General features: G+C 42.2%; 1 protein-coding gene and 1 pseudogene across 2 annotated transcripts in view; one reads left to right on the plus strand and one right to left on the minus strand.

Annotated features, from left to right (window-relative positions):
• The window catches only part of LOC125761396 (uncharacterized), a 128611-nt gene that overhangs the window by 25879 nt on the left and 75295 nt on the right, over positions 1-27437 (minus strand). For both annotated transcript variants that reach the window (XM_049422483.1, XM_049422482.1), the window contains exons 5-13: positions 27161-27230; positions 25016-25126; positions 11815-12021; positions 11584-11729; positions 11274-11424; positions 10673-10803; positions 6048-6207; positions 750-980; positions 339-461 (exon numbers count right to left, since the gene is read on the minus strand). In XM_049422483.1, coding sequence (XP_049278440.1) covers positions 339-461; positions 750-980; positions 6048-6207; positions 10673-10803; positions 11274-11424; positions 11584-11729; positions 11815-12021; positions 25016-25126; positions 27161-27230 — 1330 coding nt within the window. The remainder of the gene's footprint in view (positions 1-338; positions 462-749; positions 981-6047; positions 6208-10672; positions 10804-11273; positions 11425-11583; positions 11730-11814; positions 12022-25015; positions 25127-27160; positions 27231-27437) is intronic.
• Positions 19908-20892, plus strand: LOC125761412 (pheromone-binding protein-related protein 6-like; annotated as a pseudogene).

A 27437-nucleotide genomic window follows, 5' to 3' on the forward strand; every position in this document is an offset into this window, starting at 1 on the left:
TCCATAAACTTCTAAACCAGTTAAATCTGGAAGTTTGTAAAATTTTTCTAAAAGGTACCTATTTTAATAAATCGCTAAAGTTTGTCATGTTTTTGTTCGATAAATAAGACAAACATTTTTTTTGCAAATTTACATAAAACTTTTGTAAAAGTCTTTTAACGGCTATATTTTATATGAAATTAAAAAAAAACCATTGAATATAGTTAGTGTCTGAGTCGTGATATCGTACAATAACGAATGTGTGAAATATTTTTGCCTAATGCACTCGTCGATGGTCTAACCCAAAAGAACACAAACAACATAGAAAAAACACAACTGCACGGTCAATGATAGCTTACCTGCAGGAACTACTTGAAAGAGACACGGTTCGACCTGCTTTCCGATCGAATTCTTCGCCCAGCATGCTAACGTACCGTACTCACGTTCACTTTTCGGTGTGTACAGCAGCTCGTAGATAGTTTCTGTGGAAATAGTACCGATGGATAGCAAAAGAGCGTTAGAGAATCGTACCATGAACCTGTGGTACATGTAAACTGCATAAAACTCGAGCGTGACTCGATAAAACTCGTATTCCCCCAAAACAATCACGGTCCATGGTACATTGGGATGGCCCCATAATAAAGAAACTCAATCAATGATCAACGGTTGCAGTGTTGTGTTGGGTGTAGCTGTATCTATTTAAAAACAAAAAAGAAAAGAAAAAAGAAACCAAACCAGAATTCCGTACGACAGCGCTGACGTGCCCTTACCTGAATTATCCTCATCGGCATCGTACCGGGATTGGGTGATACCCTCCGAATGGAACTCCTGCAGCAGATTGAACTGGCCGCTGGCCACCTCGAACCGTTCGCCACTGTTGGAAAAGTTCCAATCAAAGGACACGTCCAGCGGATCGGCCGCTACGTGACACGGTACCGGAACGGTTTCGTCCAGCGATGCACCGACGATCATGATACTGTTTGATATGCAAACCGGTGCAACTGGGCGGGAGCAAGCAAGCAATGGAAGGGAGAAAAATGAAAAACAAGAAAACGCAAGAAAGAATGAAAGTTATGCCGCCACTAAATGACTTCCAGGTGGTGGTGGATGGATGGTGGAACATCAACAAAAGCGTTAGTCAAAATGCGTTCCGACAAACAACAATGAAACAATGCATGGGCTCGTGGGGTTGTTTTTTTTTTCTCGCGCTGGGCATTTGGAGTTTGCCAGTGTCATTGTGGAAAGTGCAAAATTTAATTTATTCATTTTTATTCATACATCACCACTGCCCTACATCCCACTAACTATTATCTTCTGCGCCGAGTTCGATGCGATGGAGGTGTGTGTGTGTACAAAACTGTAACAGCAGCGACCAAGTTGTCGGTTCCTTCGGTCGCTTCGAAGAATGCGGCAGAAGGTGCATCCCCACACCCACAAAAAAGCTCATTGGTGATTGCGAGCTTTACGACAAGCGGCAAACGGGGAATGGCAGGCAACGTTCTACACTGGGCAGAAGTTCATTCTGCAAGACTCTGGGGTGTCTGGGACCGGAGCCTAACCGTTCGCACTGCTTCTTCCAATGGAAACTGGAAACACGCAACACGACGCAGTGTGTTAAAGTGAATTTTACGATTATGAATAACACCCTGGGGAGAAACCCCTTTCGGAAGAGGGAAGTAAAAATTCCCGAAACCCCAACCGTGGCATCGTTGCGCAAGGGTAGTTTGCACAGGGTAAGCCCAGGATTCGGGTTTTGCCTTTTGAACGCTAGCACCATGACGTTGTGGTTACCGTTCCAAGACAAAACCCGGAACCCGGAGTGTACCAGAAGAACAAGAATAACTAAAGCAAAAAATGAAGAGGAGAAAAAAAAATGGGACAATCTACATAAAAACAACAGACTCGAGGATCGGGGAATAGCATACGAGTTGTTCGGGTTGGAAAGCTGTTGCTAGTACGAAACATCTAAAAAACGCACCACACTCTCCAAACTCGAAGCGGATGTCAGGCTGTAGTGGGGACAATGTTTTTTTTTGTTTGGTTGGGGTTTTTACAACCAAATACCATTGCATACCAAGTACGGCCCTTTGCTGCCATGTGTCCTGGTCTGGTTTGGGGGAGGGAGACATGATGTAGAGTGTGTGGAGAAGGAAAAAATGGCATCCTTAAAATAGGCGACTCTCTTTCTCTGTAAAATGTTGCGGTTTCCTGTCTCCTGTATGTTCGACAAAACTTCCGAGGACAGCAAGAATAGTAAAACTTCTCTGACAGTTCCATGTTCGCGCTGTTCGAGCGAACGTTCCTGGTCCTTTACCCCTTACCATTCGTGAGACACACAACACACTCTCTCCCGCGCCCCAGATGGAGTTGGTATGACAATGGGCAATGAGGTTTGTTTTTCGGTGAAAGGAACCGGAATTAAAATTTGCACCAATGTCCGCCCTTTGGATCCGCAACGCGTTGGTAGCCGCAACGTGGAGGAATCTGCACCGGGTTGCATCAGGATGTTTTACAATTAAATGTGAAATTCGCGTCGTGGTTAATATTTATGGTGGTTCGTGTTGTTAGCACCAGTATACTTAGTGGGTTGGAAGCAAACAGCGGGCGGGGGAACAAAAAACAACAACATGGAACATTGAATAACCTACCCTCCTTAGTAGTGGAGTGGTTTAACATTCTGTTGGAAAGTCTTGATACTTCTTGTTTTTATTTCGTGCCCAGCAGAGAACTGTACCGTGTGGAGAAAATTATTTCATTCGCCTTTTACCGCCATTTGCATGTTTGCATGTAGTGGCACCGTAAGCATTAAGTGAATCAAAGCACCGACATTAAAACATTATCAGTTTGAAGGTTTTTTTTTTGAATGGGGTTGTAAATTGTCTTACCAATTTGATAAGCAAATTTAGTGGCGCTGGAATGGTACAAGCTGGTCTGGTAAATGGCAACACTGCCTAATGAGATATTTGCTGGCGATGACGATGGGCTTGTGAGTGGAGTCACGAGTTATGGTGGATACAAAACTGATGCATATTTGTTGGACAGGGTACGAAACAATCATGACCGTCGTGATGGAAACAGTAACAATTGTGAAGAAACTCTTCCGTACCATAAGCAACATGCATCCGAGCCGGGCCTCACTCGGGGGTGGAGTAAATCATACTAAACCACGTGTGTTGGTTTCCGTATCTGAACTTTGTCTCCCAAAAGTACTGCATTGTCAGGGAACTCTCGAGCTGATGCCGCTGCAAAGCTAATTACTCTCCTCGGAGTTGGCACGAACCAAACTTTACTTACACACACATGTGTGTGCCTGTGTGTGGTCACCCGAACGGTAAGGGAACTTATGGTTTTACGTCCATTCTTGAACAACTCCCTAATCGTCACCCAACGTCCTGCTGTGTATCGGGAGTTGCTAGGCGCTTAGGCGATGGAAGCGCTACAAGAGTTTAACAAATGTTCAAACTTTTCTGTAACCTCTTGCCAGGACACGCTTACCGATTGGGGGAGTGCAACTGTCTTGGAAGGAAGAGGATCGGATGAACAAGTACTTCGTGATGTGACCCGAGTGTTCATAATCAACCAACACTGGGTAGCAGCTGTGTTGGGTGTGGATGGTACCTAATAATACCGGGCCATGTTCAGGGGACGAAGCTGGCACTTCTTGTTACTGTCGCCGCTGCTGCTGTTTTTAATATGGTTATGATTGGTGGTACGCAAGGGAGTGTTCAGTGTCGTTATCCGTTACCCGTTGCGATTAGAAGTTGTTGGGTGGTCCGTGAAACTGGCACGACCACGTCATACACCGTAAACGTGTGACGAAGTAGAAGATGATAATGCTTCACGTTCGTATACAGTTTTTGGGAAAATAAATGAATTTCAAACATATTTTGTGACCAACGAAACCGTTAATCCACTTTAAATATTTCTAGGTGTTTGTGAGGTAGTTACAGCATTTTCAGGTACTCCTGTCTCTGCACACGAATAATTAAGTTTGGATTTAAATGATGTCTTGTTAAAGACATCAACAGCTTAAGTTAAAACATATCTATATAGGTTTTGTATGAGTACATCGACATATGAAATTTAGTTATTTATCATGAGAAACAATCAAACAAGACAGTAAACTGAGAAATCATATAAAATTTAGGAATAAAAGTGGCTATAATATGTGAAATTAACTAACTTTTTTTTAAAGTTAAAATATGAAAATAGAAACAACATTTTTAGCTCAAGAATAGTTACAGAGATTTAGTGTTTTGCATGAAAGATTGTGTGTTTGTAGTAACATCACATTCTGTACACAACAATAAACCAAAAAAGAGAACTTCAAAAAGGATAAAACAAAAAAAAAAAACGGCAAAACCTAATGCGCACCAGTACGCTGGAAGGTTGGCAAAACGTTCGAGTTTGAGACACTTTAAATAGTTAATTTTATGTGCTGTGCTTACGCAAACGGGAAAAGGTTTGTTTGCCGTGCCGGAGCCTAAAGCAGGGCACAACATGGCAGCAATAATTACTATTTCATTATTAAGTTTTATTGCACAACGAACGCACAGCACAGCAGACACTCGGCAGTGGGGTTTTCGATGAGGTGCTGGCACACAGGAGAGAACCTGTGTATTGTCAGCTCATTAAAAGGAATGTTTTCACGCAGTTACAGCAACGACCGTAACAGTTTCGTTTCGCCCGAATGCGTTGTGGCGTGTTTTCATGTTGGCAAACACTACGATGAAGTTTAATTTTTATGAAGCATCGAGAAGTGTTTGGCTTTATGGGAGAGAGAAACCAGAAACAAAAAAATCAAAGCAAAACCGGGGACTGTGTGTGTGTGCCGGTTGTGTTTTCCACATTCGGGGAAGGATGTTACTATCGCTTTGCTGTCATTATATACTGAAACCCCTCTGGTTTTTCATGGTACACTGTTGACGGAACCCTTTGCCCAAGCCTTACGATACTATCTTTTGCCACTGGAAGATTGAAATCATCAGTACCGACCGAGTGGCGTAGACGAGTCGAGTTTTGCTTGCCATTGCTTGACTTTGATGTTATCCGCTAGGCTGAACGTTCGCCGGCAGTTTCAACATCTACCAGTTTCTCTGTATTGTGACAATATTTCACATCAATTTATGAATACGAGGAAAAGTTTAAAAGCGGCAATAGACAGACACACAAACACACACACACTGAGCTGGTTATACGAAAAGATGTACGGATCTCGGGTCTGGGAACGCTTTTGATCGACCTTTTTGATGTATCAATGCAGCATTGGAGTGGCCTTTTAATTAGTATATTAAACCAGACCGAACCGAAACCAGCAATCAATGGCGCATCGAGAGTGAAACTTTGTTTCCAGTATGTCAGCTTCACTGCTTCACTGCTTGTTGGGCCTGCTGAATGGTCCACATCTCGGTTGGTAACTTTCTGCTTTTGTGAAAATTTGTACCAAAGTTTTGCACATCGGATCCGGAACCGGATCAAAAAGCTAAGCCGTTTCTGCCACTCCACCCCGTTTCACTACCCAACCGATCGTTCGGCACCATTTGCTTTTCGGGTTTGGCTTATTCCATAGCAGGATGGTGATAGAATCGGTGATAGAGGGAAATCCTTTCAGTGTAATGACGTCTTTCATTAGTCAAGAGTGTATAAGCATGATGATGATGATGATGATGATGATGGGGATGGTTTTGAAGAAAATTCTCCCCTCCCCTTCAAGGGACCCCCTCCATTTCTTGGGTAGCAAAAGCGATCAAACACCATCCGGCGTACAGATAACAATGTTCACGTTTTAATAGAACGAGATATCGTGTTTTAATGTTACTTTGTGCGGCACCATTGTCTCCCTACAATGCACGGCCGTTGTAGGATGTCGTTCGAAATATCGCATTATAGCATCAATCGCAACCGTGCGGCGATGGGTGGGTGTGGTTGGGCTCATTAAGGCAAACAATTCACAACGTGGAACGCCTTTGGCCAATCTTCAAAGTGGTATGTTACGTTGATGGGGTATGCATTTTCGGTGTCGTGTCGTCGTTGCAGCGTGGTTTCGTTTGTAGCGCAGGCATACTTACAGTGTATCTTGAGGGCAACCGGATCACTCTGCGTTTCGCCACGATCGTTCGCAGCCGCACAGGCGTAGCTTCCCGAGTGAAATCTTCCGACGCGCTGCAGCACTAGTGACCGCGTTGAGATGATGACGCCGGAGGTTACATTCTGCGTGACAGGCAGACCCTGGGGTTGTAACGGGAAACCATAAAAGAAACAAGAATATAAGCGCATAAGTTAGAATGGGGCACTTTGATTTTGAAAGTGTATTTTGTGTTAAGTGATCGACTTTGGCGCGATGTTCAAAGCAATTTGCAATAGAGAGTTTCATGTTTTATCGATGTATAGGATTAAGTGGCCATTAACTGGTATTTAAACCTATGAAATTAGAGTCATAAAAGATAAAAAATGAAATTACTTAATTTGTATGGAATGCAGGAAGGCAAAGAAACTAGAAGAAACATGATATTTCCCTATCGACAGAGGTCGAAACTGGTCCAAAACTGGCGAAAACTGGTCCAAATCCTCAGAAGATTTTTTGGGCCGGCATGTGAAGAAGGGCAATGAAGGAGTCGCTATTGTACAGTGAATTAGACTCATCAGGCTCTGTTGGGTTGGTTATGTCATTCGAATGATACCGGGCGACCCAGGCCGTAAAGTCCTTGTAAATCTTCCACGTGGACAGAGGATGTATCGTAAACCTATACTGAGAATGATTGATGTAGTTTATGCGTCCGCCAGAAAGGGCGGGATAAGTAATTGGGGCCTTATCAAAACTAAAACCTTCTCTTTCTCTATATTTCCGTTCCGATAGGGACTTGATACAAGCTAAACCAAAACCTCTGATTTAGCTGTTCGTAAAACAATGTTGGAAATTGATTAATACAACTGCATAATTCAACAAAAAATCCAGTTTCTATTCGATCTAAATCGTTGTACATAGTTCAACATAAAAAATTAGCTCACTTTTAAGGATGTGCTAGATGCGATACATTGAATTTTAAGCTAGCAGCTGAGCTTCTTCGTCAGTTGTGGATTAAACAACACAAATAACAACCAGCCATCGTTCTTCTATCGTTTCAACCGGCAAAAAAACAGAAACTGTACGGCTCTAAAACACGGTACCACGCATCGGTTGGTGGTGGAACACGGATCACTGTGGACGAGTTTTGTTGATTGAATTCGCTGGACCTGGACGTTAATCTGGCACAGCTTTAGAGCGTAAAACCCGTGCATCACGTTTCGTTTAAGCTTTTGAAGCGCTTTGGCACGCAAAAGGATCTTTGTGTATTGTGCAAGTACGGATCTACGCTTTTTTTGTTTTTGCTATTCTCTATCATGCGCCTTATCACCCGAATGTTCATAATTGAAGCGGATTGAAGGCAAAACGGTATCCTACCCTTCGCCGATAAACGTTTTGATCATCCTAATCATCGCTCTGGTCCACCAACCTCACCCATGCCATCCCCTACCATCATTGCCACGTGGCAAACGCAAACGGAGTAAAATGAACGAAACAATTCCATCCGGGTAAAAACTGACCGACTAAACCGGATCCGGAAGTGAGTCTAGCAATGAGTACGAGTAGCAGCAATAATGATAATCACGGCACTGGTATAATCACGTGCTTCCGGGCGGGGGTTTTGATGATTGAAGGGATGATCGAGAAGGATAGTTCCGCAGCACCATCTTCTACTTTTCTTGCCGCCAATTTCCTACCCTGCCCACACACGGGTAAGCTTCCATTATGCCAGGGCGGACAAGCGAGCAACGGCGAACATTTATTTGCATATTTTAATGAATGAATGATGATTTTAATTTGTGAAATTGTGCTTTTGGTCGGCTTTACACGGACCGGCATCAACATCAAAAGGAGTACGGAAGATTAGAAGAATGTTAGTGTCAGCAGAGAACGATACTTTCGGTGCCCGGTTTCCCTTTCGGTAGTCGAAGGGCCACCATTCGACCGGTTCGGAAAGTCCGTCTCGACGGGAATGAGGCAATGGGATTTGTGGTTTCAGATTTGATCAAGCTACCTACTCGTCTGAGGTTTGGTTAGCCAACCATCCCAAGCAGGGTCGGACGTACTACAAAGGCACGGTAAAGAAGGCAAGCGAACGGAAGCATCCGTACGGCACGGAACCCATTTGTGGGTGCTTGCGTATAGTGTCAGAACTGTTGGCTTCTTAGCCAACGACCGACGAGACCGGTCCGACCGACCAGATTACGGCCAATTGTTTGAGATATTTTATTTACGGGCTACGCACCATTATTCTGGCCGGCTTTCGAGTGCCGGGAACATCGCCAAACGTCCATTGTGCTACTGCTTGGGATTCGGCGCGATTTTCGCACCCTTTCGCCTGCTGGTAACCATTGCAGCAGCCCTTCGTCGAGAGGGCTTCGAGCGATAAAACCGTTGTCGATATTGGTTCTTAATGGTGAACGGAATCTGCTTAATAAAATTGCTTTCCGTAGTGGAGCGGGGAGGCGCTGTACGCCGTGTGTTTAGGATGCAAATTAATACCAAATGCTGCTTCAAGTGTTCAACACGCGCAGGACAACGGATAGTACCTGCGGCTTGGTAGACAAAAAAGTGGAAGGTGTAGCCGCCCGGGGGCTGGCAAAGGGATGAAAGAATCGCCCGGTTAAGAAATAACTTTAATTAGATTTTCAATATAATTATCCAGCTTTGTGAAGCTTCTTTTCCTACGCTTTTTCTCCACGGTTTCTACTTTCTCTCTGTCTCTCTCTCGTGCTCTGCGTTTTAATCCTGTGGGTAATTTCTACAAAATACGGACAAGAGCTTCGGTTACAACAGGATATGCGCGCAATCGAAGCTTTGCAACTTTGCGACGGGAAACGAGCATCGGAGGGATCAGATTTGTCGTGGCTGGAAGGCACGAGCTGTATCTGTGAGGCAAATGAACCAGATTTTATTGAGTTTTTAATTAGAAAACCTCGTGCTGTTAAGGATGTTGTTTCAAAGGTAGAAAGGATATAAACGTTCTTTGTTGAGCGCCTTTCGGAGGTAATAGTGAATTTGCCTGCACTAAAAAAGTTTATTTTACAGCTTTACTATTGTTTTTTGTGGGTGATTTTACCATGGACTAAATGTGATTACAAATGAATACTTTGTTCGAAGTGAGTAAAGGAAATAATACGATATGATAATCTTTTATAATTTCATCAATAGAAAAATGTTGTCGAAACTGAGAAAAATTATTAGAAACGCTGTTAACGCTTTTAAATATTTTGTCCACTGAAACAAAACAAAGAGTATAAAATTAGATTGATTAAAAAAACTCACTTTCGTGTGAGCTTGACAGTAATTATTTCATGATGATCATACCTCACAAATGTGTTAAACGACAGTAATTTTTTATGGTCTTATAATACTCGTAATTAGGTTATTTTATTCTTTTCCCAATCTTTATTCACTTAGAGTGATAGCGTTGTCTGTTAAGCCTTCAGCAGAAACATCCTTTCACGAAAACTTCCGTTTTATTCGGAGGGTCTCGATTATCCGTGCCCGCTTAGTGGTTCATGCACCTGTACGGTCATTTGCAATCTTAGTTGCCAAACAAAGCAATCTTCATCAGTGATATAAATCTTAAGGAGATTTTCATCGTCCCCGTCAAGAACTTCCTTCCGTGACGGTAGACTTGGAACAATCTCCACACTCTATCGCCGTTTTAGAACGTTCGACACCGTGGATCAACGGGCAACGAACGGTAGCAGAGCGGATGCCGGAAAAACCATCGTCTCAAGAATATCTTCCCACTTTCTTCATCTCTTCCACAGCCTGCATCTCGCTTTCTCTGTCACTCTCCCTCTCGCCACGAAAATCGTAACGGATGTTACGGTTTTCGGGAACCGGGAACCGGCGTGTGCGGTGTACCTTTCGGTGCTTGCTTCCGGGCTGGTTCTCGCGACCGGCTCGCGAAAGAGGAAACATATTAAAATCCCATTAAATTCACATCGAGAAAATATGATGCCATTATGTTTCGCGGAGCAATTTATCTCTCTTAAGCTGATTTCATTCAATTTCAATTTGATCCTTCAAGATGATGGTGGCAGTAGCTGGTGCCACCGTCTGGTACGGGCAGACCGTCGGCAACGGTTTGGTGACTTTGACAGTTTTTGGTGCGGCACGAGAACGATCAACGACCGGGACCGCGAATCCAACATCATCTGCCGGCTAGCAAGGACAGTGCTGGTAGTCTTAGTCGGAAAGAGCAACCCGCTTGGTTAAAAAGAATGAAAATGAACGAAAATCGCTAAAGGAACCCTTAAAAGGGCGGCAGTTTTGTGTTCGTTCACTCATTCGCTTTATGTATTTTTTCTTCTTCTGCAGCATCGACGCACTTTAACCGAGCGAATGTTTTGCCATTCTTCCTAATCTTAACTGAATTACATAAAATGAAAATTCTTAAACATTTTTCCACTACACGAGCGCCAAACACGCGGTCCCGGTCTCCAAGCGCCCGGGTGGTGGAAAATTAAATGAATTATCTATCTCCCCAGCTTCATGCCTGTACGGCAGCGAACATTCTTCCAGCGGGAAAGCATGGTTTTTCTGGCAGGATCTGGTAGCGGTGGTTGCAGCCGCAGTTAATCTGTATGTCAACGCGAAACCCCGTCCGATACTTACATCGTGTGACCATGTAATGCGATGCTCCCTCGGATTTGCCTTAATGTGACACTCGAAGTAGACGTCGTCGCCTTCCTTGATGTCGTCGGGATTAAGCGTTGATCCCAGCGACAGTGTCACTTGCGGTGGATCTAGTGTTGGGATTTCACCGTGAATCCATCGTGGAACAGGTTAAACGAGGAGGAAGAGAGCGAAAGAGATAAAGGGGAAAAAAAGAAACGCTTTAGTTTTAATGTAGTAAAGCATGAGATGGCGTAAAAGTGTGCTTGAAGTTTTTCGCCAGAAGTCTGTGTGTACGGTAATAGTAATGGGGAGGATTTATTGGAAGATGAAAGCTCCCAGCATCTGCAGACCTCTTGTTACCACACTCCGGTTTCAGTGGGTTGCGATAGTCATGTGAGTAACTTTTGAACGGTGATCCTGCTCAACGTTCGATGCTGACATGTAAGTTGATTCATTTCCTATAACTTACACACGCAGACCTTTGGAACGACCTTGAAGCCACAAATCATCTCCCGTATGAAAGGCTAGGCTCGTACAGCAAGAAGCTGAGACGCGGCATGTGAGACTTAAAGGATAGGAAAAGCCGAAGGCCACTTACAAAGAACGTTCATGATGACCGAATCTTCCAGGACGGAGTTTTGGAGGCGTGGGTTAGAACCTTCACACTTGAGAATTGTACCATCGTCATCGGGATGCGGTCGGAAGCTCAGCACAGACGACACCATCGAGCTGTTATTGATGAGTTTTATCTGCGTGTGAAACAATGGTGGATAGTGAAATTCAACTTTAATTCATGGCTTTCAACAAAACTTATGTTATGATTTAGATATCTCTTATTGTAGCTATAAAACATTTAATTTAAAAAAACACAGAAAATTATCACTACTTTCATTTTCATTAAAACCCACCTTTCCCTTTGTGAAGGGTCGATTGTTTTGCATCCATTTGATGTCCGTCTCCGGCACGGAACCTTCCACATTGCACGCCATCACGTACTCCTGGTTCGATATTAATTGTTTCGGTTTCGAGGATAGTGCTGCTGATAGCGGTTTCACTGGAAAGGGTTTGGCAAAAGAATAGGGAACATATTGTTAGGGCAAACCGGTGCATTGGATGTAACGGCCGGTTTTCATACTTACGCAACATATCGACCCGTATGCTACGTTCGGCCGGTGGCACTAGCTTGGTGTTCGATGCCTGACACTTGTACGTATTGTTCAGTGCTGATCGTGTCATTTTCGGTATTTCCAACCGATTGACTGTGACGTGCCGGCCCATCGAGATTCCGCCACCGGTTTGCATGATTTCGTCGCCGTTCAGCCAGGTGACGGTTGGTTCCGGACGTCCTGCACATCAATGGTGGAAGAGAAATGAAAGCAAATGTTTTATGTTACTGTTCTATGTTGCGTTTTTTTTATTTAAAACATTCATTTCAATCGGTAGTTTAAATTTACAGTCTTAAAATTTGATCCTGTAACAAAAGGATACTATAACAATTATTACTATTTCGTTGTAAAAACTCCTTTTAGCTCACAGCTAACAATTTCTTCTATATATGCTCGTTAATTAAATGTTCCAAGTTGCATATTTGGGTACTTCTCGGACAAAAGCGGTAGTAATATTCGGTAAAGCACAAAAGCACGATCAATTGTTGCCAGCACAACTATCAAAATTCGAAACCAAATATTAATTTTCCAACCAACCCTTCACCTAACTTTCCCACGTCACACCAGCATTGATGGGGAAAATATTTACCCTACCCTACCAGCTGACGGTTCCCACATCCCAACGTGGGTTCGTGAGGTAAAAATTACCCATGCATTAACGTGACATGAAGCATACATCAAATGAGGCAAATTGTACAGTGCGCACTGTGAGTCGATTTCGCTGGCAACATTTATTTATCACCGGTTACCTTTGTCCCCGTGAGCAGGGACACATGGGGAACACACATTTACGTATACAAAAAAAAACGTAGGTTGAACCACTGTAAAGTTTTGCGTATGCACTTAGCACGATTGGCACTGCACCGGCGGGTGCATAATTTATTAACCATTGGAAAAATAATTTATTGCACATTTTTGCACGCGATGTTAGGATGGGTAAGTTTTTTGGCGAATTGCGTGTGCTCGTACGTGAACTAAAACCCACTTCATCTAGTTTTTTTTTTATTATGGTGGAAATAGTGCATCCTCGTGAAAATGTGAGCTATGGTACTGTGAGTGAGCTGATGAGTTGGTCTCGTTGTGCATGTCTGGAATGAAGGTTTCTGTTTCCTTGTTTCAATTCTGAACTTCCAACTGTTGTGAGGTAATTGAAGGTTTATGCCTCTTGGAAAGTGGATACAATTCCGCTTGTTTGCGTTATTAGTGATGTTCGAAGTAGAGGAAACTTTAGAAAATAGAGTGATTTTGGGTTTTTTACATCGTGGCGTAATCATTGAAACTCATTAGTTTGTTAGGTGGAAGCTGCAATCGGAAGCTAATGGAAGCCTTCGTATGTATCTGGTTTCGTTTTATATGAAATGGGAAGAAAAACAATAACATAGTGTTGTATGAAAGAGCCAAAGTTTTAGAACCAAAGCTCGCTATTGTCAGTCGTTTGTGAAGAATCATTTTAACGTTACGTGATTAATGTGTTACATGCCGATTAAAACATCAAAACTGTAACAATGAGTTTTCGAACGCAAGTGCTTTGTTCTATGTATACTTTAAATAGCGCAATAAAACCAATATTGAGGTGCTGCCACAATGTTGCACAAAGCAGCAAGGTACAGCTCATCAATCCTGGTTAGGCAATGAAGCGCTCAAACAATGCTTTTAAGACGATAATTTCATAACGAGCGTAGTACAATAAATTACATCCCGAGTGTCACTTCACCGGTTTCCACCTGGCCCACCACTTTCCCCACCCCGGTACACAGGGCGCAACACCATACGATGTCTTTTGCGGAAAATGACAGCAAAAATGGGAAAACTTTACCCATCCGTATCAAGCGAATCGGTGTCATTTGGCCTTCTGGAACAAAACAAACAAAAAGGCGGAAAAAAGAAAAGGAAACAAAACAAAAAAAAAAATGGTAAAAAGGGGGCAATAAAAATTTGTTACTAACGGCAGCGAACAGTTGCTTTGCTAAAAACTGTTGCGAAACTTCTGCCGGACACATAATGCCCGATCGTTAGAATTAATTTGCCGGACCGTTTGCCGTTGCTGCTGCTGCTGGCCTGTTCGGATGCATGGAACCGCGCAAGCCTTCGGAGCTGCTCGGAGTAGCTGGGCAAATTTACATAGACCTGAGGCTTCCGGATGATCTATGGCGGGTTTTTCCACCGGACGAGATTATGCGCTACCGATGTTGGAGTGTTGCGACACAAGACATGAACGCCATACTGAACCGAACGCGAAACCGTGCCTGTGGTGATGGCCATTTGTAAAAAAGCCTACCAGCTCACACACACACACACTGTGCACACATATAAAGAAGTGTATCAAAGCATTACGACGTATTAGCACCGGTAATTACGATAATTTATTTCGGGTTTTTTCGCTACTCGTTTATCCCATGCTCCCAACCAACTCCCCAACCCTCTTGCCCCAAGTGAAATCTTTTATACCCATCGAATTTTGGTACCGTACTATACTGGCCAGCATACTGGCTTATGCAACGTTTGCATGGGATTTTTTTTTTCGGGAAACAGCCCCAAACCCGGAGCATCCACGGCACGAGAGTGAAGAACGTTGTAAGTGAACGCGTACGATGGGTAATTGGAGAGGTCATAAAATTTCATTAAAATTATTACAACACACCGGGCCGGCGGTATCTGCCAGGCGGACTACATTGTGTGTGTGTATGTGTCGTAAAGTAATGTGCAAAATTTTATGACATTGGTGATGGTTTCGGCTCGGTGACGGTTTTTAGCAGGAAATAAGCTAATTTCGAACAGCATGTAGAATATTTCCCTTTTATTTTGTGTTGTTTAAGGTACTGTGAAAATGAAAGAGAAGTGCATGGTAGCCAAATCTAATTGCGTTTATTAAATTCCCACAATGTACACAAACGATAGAGAAAAGGATAAAATGTTTAAAGTCTTAAAAATGAATTATTTTGTGAATACAAAAGGTATCCTAGATGTGTTAATAGATAAATACAAACTCTTACTTTCTACAGTGATGATGATGCATCGCTAACAGCAAGAGCTAAATTTATTTATTGCGAAGCATATAAATCAATTCCTAAAATAAATGACTCTCTTCAATGAATAAAACTAGTTTAAAGTATTTAACTATGACTTTTACAATAACGAACTATTTATTGTTGAAACGGAAATGGTATTAATTATATTGTATTGATTACTAATTCAAAAACAGTTTGTTAAGCACTTTGTTGAAAAACAAATAGTTTATTAAGTATCTCAATCTCTACAAGCCACATTCACATTTTAATGTGAAACTTTTAAACTTTTTCAATTTAAGGAAAACTTCCGCTTTTTATTCCAAAATACCAAGGATTCATAGAATTAAAACTTTGGTAGAACAACGCATTTACATATTGAATTTTCCCTGGAGTTTATCAGCAATTACGTTGCTAAAATTGATTTAATAAATGTACGAATTTTCAAATGCATTTGTTTCGTTGAAATGCTGTGTGAATGGGCAAACTCATATCGAATTTAATATTCCTTTCATCAAAAGTCATCTTCGCTATCAGAATTGTTGTTTAGGTACAGACAAAGATGCCAGGTATTTCAGTATTTCATACAAATATAAAAGAACCTATAGAATCAACTCCCCCACGTGTATTTGACCAGTGAGGGTTGAACGTTTTTGTTCACGACATGAGAATGATACCGATGAATCGAAATTGCTTAAACACCGTGGATGCCAGTTTGCCAGAAGAGATGGTAATTTGTCCAAAGAGATGCAATTTGCAAACCAATTTAAAAAATTGCGCCTTGTTCTTTGATAATTAAAATATAATACCAAAATGAAAAATCTATTGTAGAACTTAATATATCCGATAAAACTTCATTTGCGTTCCTCTCGTATATCCCTTTTCCGAGAGTTACACATTTGTTATCTTTGCAAAACATAAAATGTTTTTCATTTTTTTTTGTAAAAATGTTTACATGCACAAAACACCACTCCATTTCAGTTCAGCTTAAGTCATGCGTCAATTTCAAGAGCACACACTATCGAATGTAAATTGTTGTGGGGGAACGTAAATGCAGGTACATTTTCCACCCGACTGATCCAACCGGGTTGTGTGTGTGTGTGTGTGTGTGTGCGTGTGTCATGGCGAAAACCGTTGCTTTCGTACGGAAAGTTTCATTAAGAGGAAAGCAATATCAACCGAACCGATCGGTGGCCAAAAGGAATGGAAGGGCGCGAATGTACGCTCGCGAGAGAAAGTAAAGCGAAGATAGTGAACAGCATTGGCAAATGTAACCTCATCGCTGCACCGTTGTGCATCGTTAGGTCACGCGAGAGTGGGTCATGTATGGATTACGTAAGTTTGGTTCCACGCCGCGTACAACATCGATGGCCCGAGTTCTCTGCTTTTGTGGGTACCACGTTGCACCACGCTCACAGTTGAAGGACGAAAATCAGATACGTGTTTTAAATTTACATCCCCGTTACACTCCTGCAATCGCCCGGCTCTTGCGTTGTTGGGTGTAAAAAAAATAAAAATACATCCAACCCGAACGGAGTGTTCATTGTCCGCGTCGTGGCACACGGGAATGGGCGGAAAATTGCGCTTCAGGTAACGCGTCGTCCAGCCTTAGGGTGCTCGTTCTCTCGTTTGTGCCCTTTCGGCTCTCTGAACTCCTGCCCGCTATTTTTTTTTTGCTTCCTGTTTTATAAATTTACTTTTACCTCCAGCATGAAAGTAAGTTGGGAAGGTATACAGCAGAAACGACTCAGTGATATTTTTACTGCTGCACTCCCCCACTGCTGCTTGATGCGTTGGCGAACATCAAGCCGGAATGGTGCAGATTTAGCTAGTAACCACGTGGTTGGGTGAAATGGCCAATGGGCGAAGGTAACTAAAATAAATCAGATTTTATTACGAAACACGAATATGGCGGCAGCCAATTAAACCTTACCGCCGCCCTGACTGTAAAAAGGGTTTTTGTGACCGGTGCCGGACGGTTCCGTTTCGTGAAAAAAAAACATCCCCGCTTACGCAAGGACACCCCGGTAACCAAGTGGTCAGGTGGTTCGTTATGGAAAGAGGCCATGCCGGTTTGGTTGCAGCATGTGTGCAATGCTGTGACGCACGTTGTACAGTGATGTAGAAGAACTGAAAAAAAAATTTAAACCGTATACACCACGCGAAAAGGTCGACAATGGGGTTGACCGCTTAGGGCCGGCTGCGTTTTGTACGGTGAAAGTGACGGTCCGCTCGTTAGTTTAAAGTGAAAGAAAAATTAGTGTCCTGGTTGAGGTGGGAAGGCGAAATGAAGGTAGGAAGAAAGACGTGAAACGCTATTTACATACATTAATACAAATTATACAATTAAAGGACAACATAATTAAATTTTCACTCTAATGAATGTGTCCAATATGGTCCGTCATGTGTCATATGTGCTGTGTGAGGTTTTTTTTTGCAACAGTGAACTGTGAGGTTCCGGAAAGGAAAATTTTGCCCGAGTGTCGTTCAAGCATTTCCTTTATTCAGGTAGTTTCGCGGTACGGTGGGGACAAGCCCGTTTTACGACTAATATTACATTTCTAGCTTTTACATTACGGTAGATTCGTTTGAAATTTACTTTCAGATTACTTTATTTAAATGTGTCGCAAGCAGTAAGGTGTGCTGCGTCGCAACAATTAGATATCCGGTAAGTTCCTCTACGTGGTAGAATAAATTATTTTGTTAGTAATGAAGCATTTATTATATTTTCAGCCTTCTGAAGAAAGGCTAACGTGTCGAACGGGAGACTAATTTATGGCAATCAATGTTCTTTGGGATGTTGAAATATCCGCTATAGAAGTATTTAAACAAGATGAACATTTTTGTGAAAAAGTTGATCTAACATGTCGCCAAAAGATCTCTTTTCGACAAGCCCATAAAGGAAGAGATAAATGATAAAGGTTTTGATCGCCACGACTCCTAAAATTCTGAGCCAAATGCTGTTATTTGTTTCTTTATCTATTTTTGCTAATATTGTGGCCAGTTCTTGTCAGACCGCAGACAGAATCTGTCGTATTGTTAGAATCGCTGCTATTAAATTTAATTCGTATAATACAAAACCAGAATTTTTTAAATTTATATATCGGTGGTTTTAGAGATCAAAATACTTCATTTGAAAATTTCATGAAAAAAATTGATTTTCGGGTTTTGACTTGACATTTAGCGTATATTCAATCGCTACTTTTATCAATGAATAGTTGGGAATTTATGAATTAAGTGCTTCTGAAGTTGATGTATTTTATTAATTAGCGATAGGCGACTAATAAATCGAAAGTTAATAGGAAAAATCATTAAAATATTGTTAATTATTTTCCACTTGTATGGACGTTCTGCATCGATGACAATCGTGTTGCATCGATGAAAATAATAAACAACACTGCCCATAGCATGCAATCGCCCCTATAGCGGCTTAACTCAAAGAGGAAAAAAGCATTAAAAAAAACCATGAATTATATTATTAAATTGAGACAATTTTGATTGCCGCATAACTTGTTGGCGAATTGATTTATGGAAAACAATTCAAATGATGTCGCGCTACAGTTCTTTTCGTTCCTAACCGAATCATTTTGTGTGTAACTTTTGAAAAAAAAAATAAAATCACAGCCATATCATTACCAAAGGGATGATAATTTTTAATGTTTCCACAATCGAAACATCACAAAGTGAAATTTTCCGAGCGACAAAAGGCGCATCAAGCCTGCCTGGTAGCGTTTAATGTTTATGCACCAAACGATACACCCCGAAGCCCGTGTGTCAGCACAAACTGCCAGATCGCGGAAGGTTGGTTGGAAAATCTCTGTGTCATTGTTTTGTGCCAGAGGAAAAATAGCACCCGCAACCTCCTCCCCTCTTCTATTTCCACCCCGCACCAACCACACCTTATGTCTCGTAGCAACACGGGAAAATCCGCGAGCGTAAAGTTGGGAAGCAGAAAATTAACATTAAATTCTGTACCGGCCCTTGTTACCCGGTGGTATCGTCATAAAGATAAAGCATGCCGTTTTTCGACGTTTCGCTTCCGAAAAACGATCGTGGGTGCCTAACGGCCATCCACGCTTGCGACCGTGCACACCGTTTTGCAAAGTCTTTAAACTCTGGCTCGCTAAGATGTTCACACTCATTCACCCTCGGCACCCATTCTGTACCATCCCTTGTCCCTTGTTCCTCATTTACCACAGCCACCCGCCCGTTTTTTGTCTAACCCCTTTCGCATGCGCGTGCTCGGTGCTTTCGCGTCCGCAAATAACGACACACGACGATGACGAAGATGAAAGAGGTCGTTTGCCGGTTGAAACTTGACTTCATAAAGTTCGTTATGAAAATCGAGCCCACACTGTTTACTTTATCATCCCACCTCCATTTGGTGTCTTGTGCTTCACCACCGAATTTTTGGGCCCCGCATCCGGTTAGATCTCTGCGAGGTTGGATTTATGGTTCCCCGTCTTTTGGGCGCCAGTTTCCTGACAGTCGCTCCGGAAATGAAGCTTTGGTCTTCGGGAAAGATTTCCCGATTTGTTGAATTTGTGTTCTGCCACCCACTTGGGGAGGGAGGGATCCAGTTTTCTGTGTTTTTCTTTTTCGACTGCCGTTTTCTGAATATGGTTGGTTTTTTTTGCAAAACTTTATTATGCGCTTTAGCTTGAAAGAAAGGGCCGTGTGTAGGTTACGGTACGAGGTTAATGATGGCACATCCAAAAACTCTTGCCATTTTTTAGCCCTTTACTCAAGCACTATCAACGTATTCATCGGGGGTTCTCAAGTTTTGCGTTGTGCGCTATTTATCTTTGCACCCGTCATTTTCTACGCTTAGTCAGGGCGCGAATAGCTTGCGCCAGCCAAGTGCGTCCAATCATTAGCGTCTTATGCAGTCAAACTTTTCCCGGAGAACGAGCGTTTCCACACCGAAACAACCGGCTTGGAAGTCAAGTGCAGGCATTTGCGATATTAAACCATGATATCCTCATCGATGCCCGGATGTCGTGCAACATCTCCGCGAGCTTAACCTCGTTGACAGGAAAGGTTAGTCGTGTCGATTGTTTGCTTTACTCCGACACCGGATACAGTCGTTAGGCAATAGTAGGGTGGCCTGTGCTCCGTTTGTACTCCGGAAATGATTGTAAACATTTTTTGCTGCAAGCTACAATTAAACCTAACAATATAAAACCATCCGTACGTGGCGTTCGACATTCGGTTCGGTCTTGTCACTGGAAGACGTGCACGATGCTACTACGGTTGGTACCGGTGTCACTGTGCTTGTTTGTGCTGGGAAGCGGCGAACGGCCAGCAGTACGGCGTGACGCCGAATATCCACCACCGAAGACACTCGCCTTCCTGAGCAGTGAGCAGAGCCTTCGGTGAGCAGTGCGTAAAGGATACGGGCGTTACGACCGCTGCGATCAAGCGCTTCAGTGACGAAGACATCTTTGAGGATGATCGTGCGCTCAAGTGCTACATGGACTGTATGTTCCGGTTAACGAACGTGACGGACGATCGGGGTGAGCTGCATATGCTAAAGCTGCTCGAACATGTACCGCCGGAGTTTGAAGAAATTGCACTGCGGATGGGCGTACGGTGTACACGACCGAAGGGAAAGGATTTGTGTGAAAGGGCATTTTGGTATCATAAATGCTGGAAGCAATCAGACCCGGTGGTAAGTGTGAACGGATGGGGAAATGGAACCTTAGCTAATGAGTTTATTTTGTCCATATTCTCTTCATTTTGAAGCACTACTATTTGGTTTGATGAAACTATCTCTAACAGGGAATAAATTTAACAAGTAAGTAAATACCTGCCGTAAACTACATGAGGACACTGTTGCTGCTGCTGCCTATTTGCTGGTTATGTGTATAAGATAAAACCTTTGTGATCCCGATGGTCACGAATGCCATCGTATAACAATCAATCAATCAATCCTTTTGTAAGGTGACCCAACAAAAAACGTCGGAACAAAGCCCAACCTGAACAGAAAACCCAACGTGACTGTTATATGATTGATTTCAAAATAAATAGTAAGCGCAATCGTTTAGCCCCCTTTTGTTTAGTGAGCAACGTGATGGTGTTTGGTTCAATTACAGCAGCAAAGGATACACAACTTTTGCCCGTACATTCCGATACCGATTGCGGTACGGTACGTTCAACTTAGCGGTTTTGTTTTGTTGGTGCATCGATTTTACAATCCGTCCCTGGGTTTTGCATGGTTCCCTCACAGGCACACAAAGAAACAAACGGCACCATAAAGCCCCGTGCTGGAGAGTAGCAAAAAGGTAAGGTAAAGTAGTACCACTTTCTGTTTCTCATTTTACTTCCCCGCCAGTCCAGTGTGGTCGTGTACACGAGTAGAAAGGTAAATAACAATGACGAGTGCACCTACTAATGTAGTTTACAGTTCGCGTGTCGGAGCTAATGCTTCTTTGCGTGGCGGACCGTTTTTAGGTACAGTTAAACTTCATCTTTTCGTATTTTGAAATTTATTGAGGTGTATGCATTGGAAGCGGAGGTACCTTTCACAAACCGCTAGGGAAAAAAAACAAGCCTCCCCTTCAAGGGTTTTGTCACGAGGAGTCAGGTTCTCGTTGGCAGGCACCAGCAGGTATAAAATCAAACTGTCTGTTTAATTGAAGACACTTGAGGCTTTAATCGTTTCTGTTAGCCTTCAGCGGGCTACGGATGATAAATTGAAGGGAAAGAAACAAAAACAAGCTGCTTCAAACTTGAGGAAAGTTCGTGTACGAGAGTAGGTTTCGTTTATTTTTAGCTTCCACATACATAATCCTCATCCACACTCAATGGGGGAGTGGGTGTGTGTAAAAGTATAGACTTTTCAATGTACGATTTTTTCTTCATCCCTTACTTTCGTGTGTACGAAAATGGATTTACTCGTCGAAGATTGGTGTTTGTTTTTGGAGTATTTTGTTGTCATGATGGTAACATAACACACGTCTTGAAGTCATCGTGGGGGAAGCAATCGGTGAAATATAATCGTATTTCGAAGGAAAATCGATTAAATAGAAAATAGTACTTCAGAAAAGAAAACACGATTCATTGAACTCCAAACACGGAAGTTATAGGTGATCTACTTATCATTCACTAGTACATTTTATTTTATTATGAAGCTTTATTTTTCTATTTTTATTTTTAATTTAAAATCATTGCTAATTAAAAATAAAAGTTTGAAATAATAATTTGCAAGATTGATATATGCATTAGTTTAATTTTTTTTAAATTTTTTTAACTAAAGTTAGTGTTAAATTTGTGAACAAAAAAGATGAATTTCAATTTCAACAACAACAACAAGTGATACAACAAGCTGGATACAAATTGAAACAAATTAAAAAATTGCAATAACTATATAAACATATATAACTAAAATGAAAAATAAATTAAACCTTAACTCTCCAAGGTTACAGCATGAAACATTCAGATACTTTAAATTCATTTAAATTCATACGGTACAAAACTGTACAGAATGTTAACTTTTAGGAAATTTCTTCATATCTACAACTCGACAAACAAAACTGCAAAACTGTTACCCGTGCGCAGCTATAAATTGTGTCATCATTTTATCGCCATACTTTCTCAATTAATAGTTTTGTGCAGATCGGGAAGTTGATCATTAAACCGGCTTTGACCTTTCGGTGGTTGTTAAAGGGCACGACCAATTCAAAACGAGAAACTTCCGCACATGAGACAAAATCGACGATAAAGTTCACTACAGCAGGAGCTTCAAATTTGTGCTTCATCAAAAGTTCCCGGGCACGATGACTACCGGCAAGATAACGAAACCGTAAAGTTGGTCCAGGAAAATTCGGCATCAAAAGAGAAAGTAGTGCTGCAGAAAATGGTGGAACATTAGACACAGTATCGTGCATACATTTTCATTTAGATCAGTAATGATCGCCTACCTGTGGTTCGGTCTCTTTCCAACATTTGTGATGTAAATAGGCCCGTTCGCAGGGATCTTCACTTATCACGACCGTTTTGTGACAATTCACAAGCACTTTGAGGGCGATCGAGTTGTACCGCTTCGGTATGGCGTGGTAAACGTCTATAATATCGATCTCACCATTGGGACGAGTAACGTTGTGCATACGGAACATACAGTACATGTAGCATTGCAGTTCGCGTGATGTTTCCACCGGTTCTGGTTGATTAAACTGTGCAATTTGACCGTCAGTGGTGCCAGTTTCGCGTAGACACACGGAGTGAAACCAACTCATTTGTTCTATCAGTTCTGCGGGTATAGTGTTTGGTTGCAATTCTAAAGCTACCACTGTGAGGGTGGTTAGTACCAGAAGAAAACCAGGCAACATCTTAAACAATAAGCCTTATTAGCAACAGCACCTCCGGAGAACTAAACGATTGAAGTAGTTGCTCGTGAAGATCAAGGTGCGTTATTAGCTGCATGACCATTTTTAATTGCTACCTATCGTTTTGAGTGTGGTTACGAAAATAATTAGTAGGTATGAAGTGATTTTTTTAATTACAGATGTGAATGAGTAAGCGACTTTTCAAGATGGCCAATCTTCAATGACAACGAGCAACTGACCTACTATTTTGAAAACAGATTCCTATTATAAAAGATCTTATGTCCCACGAATGAAAAGTGTTATAATTGAGAAAGTAGTTGGTGGAAGTGCTTTCAAATATAAATTACATCCATTTTATAGTTTAATCTCTTTCGTTACCACGCTTAGGTAATAATTTCCTGCTCAATTTTGTGTGCTTTCGAGCGATGCACTTTATCAGATCTTTCACTGGCTATCAGTTTGGTTCAGCTGTGGATATTAAGCAAAGTTTAGCACTACCCTCATTTTAGTCACTACAGAGTGTCGTGTAACTTGCTCCCTTTAATAGTGAGCAAACTTTCCGATAATTTGGTCCCATTTCGCCTCTTGCCTCTCGAGTAGATAAGTAGTTTTTGCTCGTCTATCTACTTTTACTACACAACTACCGAACTCCATCGACCGAAAGTCGACAGGGTCAACAACACGGAGCAGTAAATCATTTGCAAAGTCCATGTTTCGGAAAATCTCGTCCTCAATTAATTGGATATTAGTTTTCGATGCAAAACTTTACTGGCAAAGCCGTACCAAGAGCATTCGAAGGCGGTACACTTGCGTACGGTGTACGGGAGCCAACCATTTGTTAGCCAACAGTTGGGAAATTGTTCCAGAAAGAATTCAACCTCAATTTATGACCGTGCTCTTTGCGTACGAGTTGTCGGAAACGGGATGCATCTCGCATGTGCATACCGCTTGCTCATAAAGTTTGCCATCTCTTGCACATAAAGTTGGTCCAGGATCGACAGTTTCGAGTTGCCGTTGCCGAATCTCTGACGGAGGAGAAACCGTTCCGTTTGGGGTGAGGGTTTTCGGGTTACCCAGCATGGGACAACACTCAGCAGACCGTACCAGCAGATTGACTGGTGCAAGCGGCAAACGAGCACACACGATCAGAGTTGCGGTCATCAACGGCGAGCCTTTTCGAATATTCATTTAGCCATCTTCATCGACTGAGTGAGTAGATCGGGGATCGGTGGGTTTTTCGAGAAAATTTTGCCTTCAACATGGGACAGACTTCCCGATTGGAAACACTCAGCAGGATAAAGAGATACCAGGGCAGGGTAGTATTACGGTAATGACTATCCTTTTGCAGCTCATGCGAAGGTTTCAATGAGTTTTTGGAGCAATTTTGTGTTCGTATCACTAGAAGTGCCCAGCCGTAGTTGGCTTTAATGGCGTAGCGTGCGGTAAAACTTAGCCAGCTGACGACCGAAATGTGTCGAGTGGCAAGAAATGCGGGTCACTTTCAGCTGTATGTCAGCCGAATGATATCGACCAATGGATCTGACCGATGAATAATGGAAGCACCAAAATGAACATGTATTCCGCACACACACACCCACGTGTGCACAGAACCGTACCGATTGGTGATTAAAATTGAAAGAATAGTGCTTTTAGTGGATATTTCCGTGCCTTTCTTTTCACAGGATTGCTTTCGAATTTGGGCATTGCTTGCCAGCCGTCCCGATCGTCGGATGGTGGACGGCGTAGTCCAAACTTTTCATCGGAAATCAATCAATTACGAGCTGAAGGCTGAAGCCGTACGTATAGCCATGGGACTCATCGCCGTACTTCGGTACCACTTACCTCCGCGGACTTCACAGGTAAGCACCAGATTGTCGTCCTCCTGTAGCGGCCCGATAGCACCGGTCACGTCCAGTCCGGATGCGTCATACACGAGGATCTGATGTGGTGGCACTGGTTTGGTAAAGCGGACAGGATAGATAAACGAAATTAGTGGACATCTTGTGATGCTGCTGTAGCAGAGGACGCGCACAATGTACGACTGTTTCGGGTTTTTGGGTGCGTAGCCAATCAATCATCTGGAGCGGATTCGGAACTATTTTTTTTTTGCTATTAGATGAAATTGGAAGTATTGGAAGGGAAATTGATTTGTGTGCCGGTGGAACGGTACATTGCAGTTTGACGTAGTAATACGGTTGGGCTTTTAATCGATCTTCTTTCGTTCCGTAGTCAACGACGGTTTAAAATCAAAACTGTGTCTTGAACGATGGGCAAAAGGTCAGTTTGTGTCTTTTCATTTCGTAAAAAATACATTTGCCTTCAACATAGCATTCAAAAGGGCACATGAAGAGGGATGTATGATTTTATTAATATTAATTACTTTCACTCCTTTAGATATTGATTTATTGATTGAAATGGAATGAACTTAGTTTAGCGAAAAATTGCATAAAACAAAATGAAAATGCATTTAGTCATCGTCTCTTTAAAATTAATGTATTTAAACATTCGCAATATTTACTCATCGAAAAAACAACAATCTGCAACTCTGGAACAACTCAAACAATTGTACTTCGCATTCCTTATGAGACATTAACAATTTCTTTCCCGCAAAACAAACTGACCTTTCTAAAAGCTTCTTCATGCTGTCCCATTTCGCTGCTCGATATACAGCTCGGTATATACCTGCGTCTACACATCTGTATGGGAAGGATTTATCAGATCGAATGTAAATATTCATTTCCTGTTTACACTGCATTATTGTCTGTGCAGTTGGTTTGGCGGGAAATGTGAGTTGCTTTCGCGGGCCGACGGGACGGTTAAAGTGTCGTGCAGGAAATTGTTTGAACTCCATTACTGGGTGCTCGGAGCGAAAATGGGCGAACAGGAAACATTTCAACCCCCGGCGGGTTCGGAGAGAGAAGTTTCGAGCGCTTGTTACATGCCGGAAGGGCCGTGTTTTACGCTTTTTCATTTAATCGTTTCAATGGATCTGCAAATAAGGAGAGTACAAAAAAACCCAAACACACACACACACAATCGCTTTTACCCAACGAAACGGTACTTCAACATGATGGAGGTAATGTTTTGCTGTTTGATTAAAATAAAAAAAACGAAACCACCCCTACCGGACTTGTAAAGGATGCGCGTAACAAAAAAAAAAGAATGTGGGTTCCGTATTTTGCTTATGCAAAGAACGTACGTAAATTATGCAAACGGGGCCAAACATAATGATGTTGATTGGTTGTAGAAGGTACATGCAATGTGCTGGAGCCAAAAAAAGGGAAAAATAAAAAAAAATAAAGTGGGAAGATTGCAAAAATAGCAATCCCAAAAGTGGTACCCTGGTCGTTGGTTAGCAGTATGAATGGTAACTTGTTTCATCTGGAATTGGTTTAACGTTTTTTTGGGGCAAAAAATAGCCCAAAAATTGACACTTCGCTTCGGTTGGCTGTTGGGAAGCTTATGGTTGTAAACTCACCTGTACCACCGATAAGAAACAAAACATTTTGACAAAGTGTACTCCAGACTTGGCATTATGCTTTGACTCTACTTGTCTGTGGAAAAGGAGGAAAAGGAATAAAACAAGCGACGTGAAGTGTTTTGTTGAGCATGGACAATTTTCTCAATTGGAAAAGTTTTCCACCAAGCGCCAGAAGTGTGGCCAAGTTGCGGCACGCAAGCCGCAAACAAACAAACACACGCTTTTGCTGCGGACGATCGAAGGGCGTCGCATTTGAAATCATAAATAGTTCATGTTGTTGCAGATACTGAAAAACAAATACCACCTGCACCATCCTACGCTTCGTAGGTAGAATTTACATTTTTATAGCTTTTTTAACATTATATTTTCGCTTATGAAATTAATTGGCAACGATGTTGATTCGCTTAGGACACAGCCGGGCACAACAGGCTTGCGGGAATAGGGAGCATTGAGAAAAAGGGAAATATTCATCACGGCGCAGCGGTTCAGCGATTGGTTCAACTTACCGGTTACGGTTAGGTTGATGCGATGATTTCTTGTGGGCGAGTTCTGAAAATCCACTCGGCAGCGATACACCTGAGAAATGTGTGCATAAACCATGGAGAATACACAGCCGCCGCAAAGGTAAGAGGTAAGCAAGAAAAAAGAAAACCATTAGTAAAACGGAAGCAAACGCACCTAAAAACAACAAAGTTTCAGCGACCTTAAGCCATTGCTGGAATCTGACAAGATCCTTCCCCCTTTCCCCGGTGGGGATTAGGAACTTTTGGGTGAAGATTTGTT

The sequence above is a fragment of the Anopheles funestus genome, chromosome 2RL, assembly GCF_943734845.2.
Source record: "Anopheles funestus chromosome 2RL, idAnoFuneDA-416_04, whole genome shotgun sequence".
NCBI classification, from domain to species: Eukaryota; Metazoa; Arthropoda; class Insecta; order Diptera; family Culicidae; genus Anopheles; species Anopheles funestus.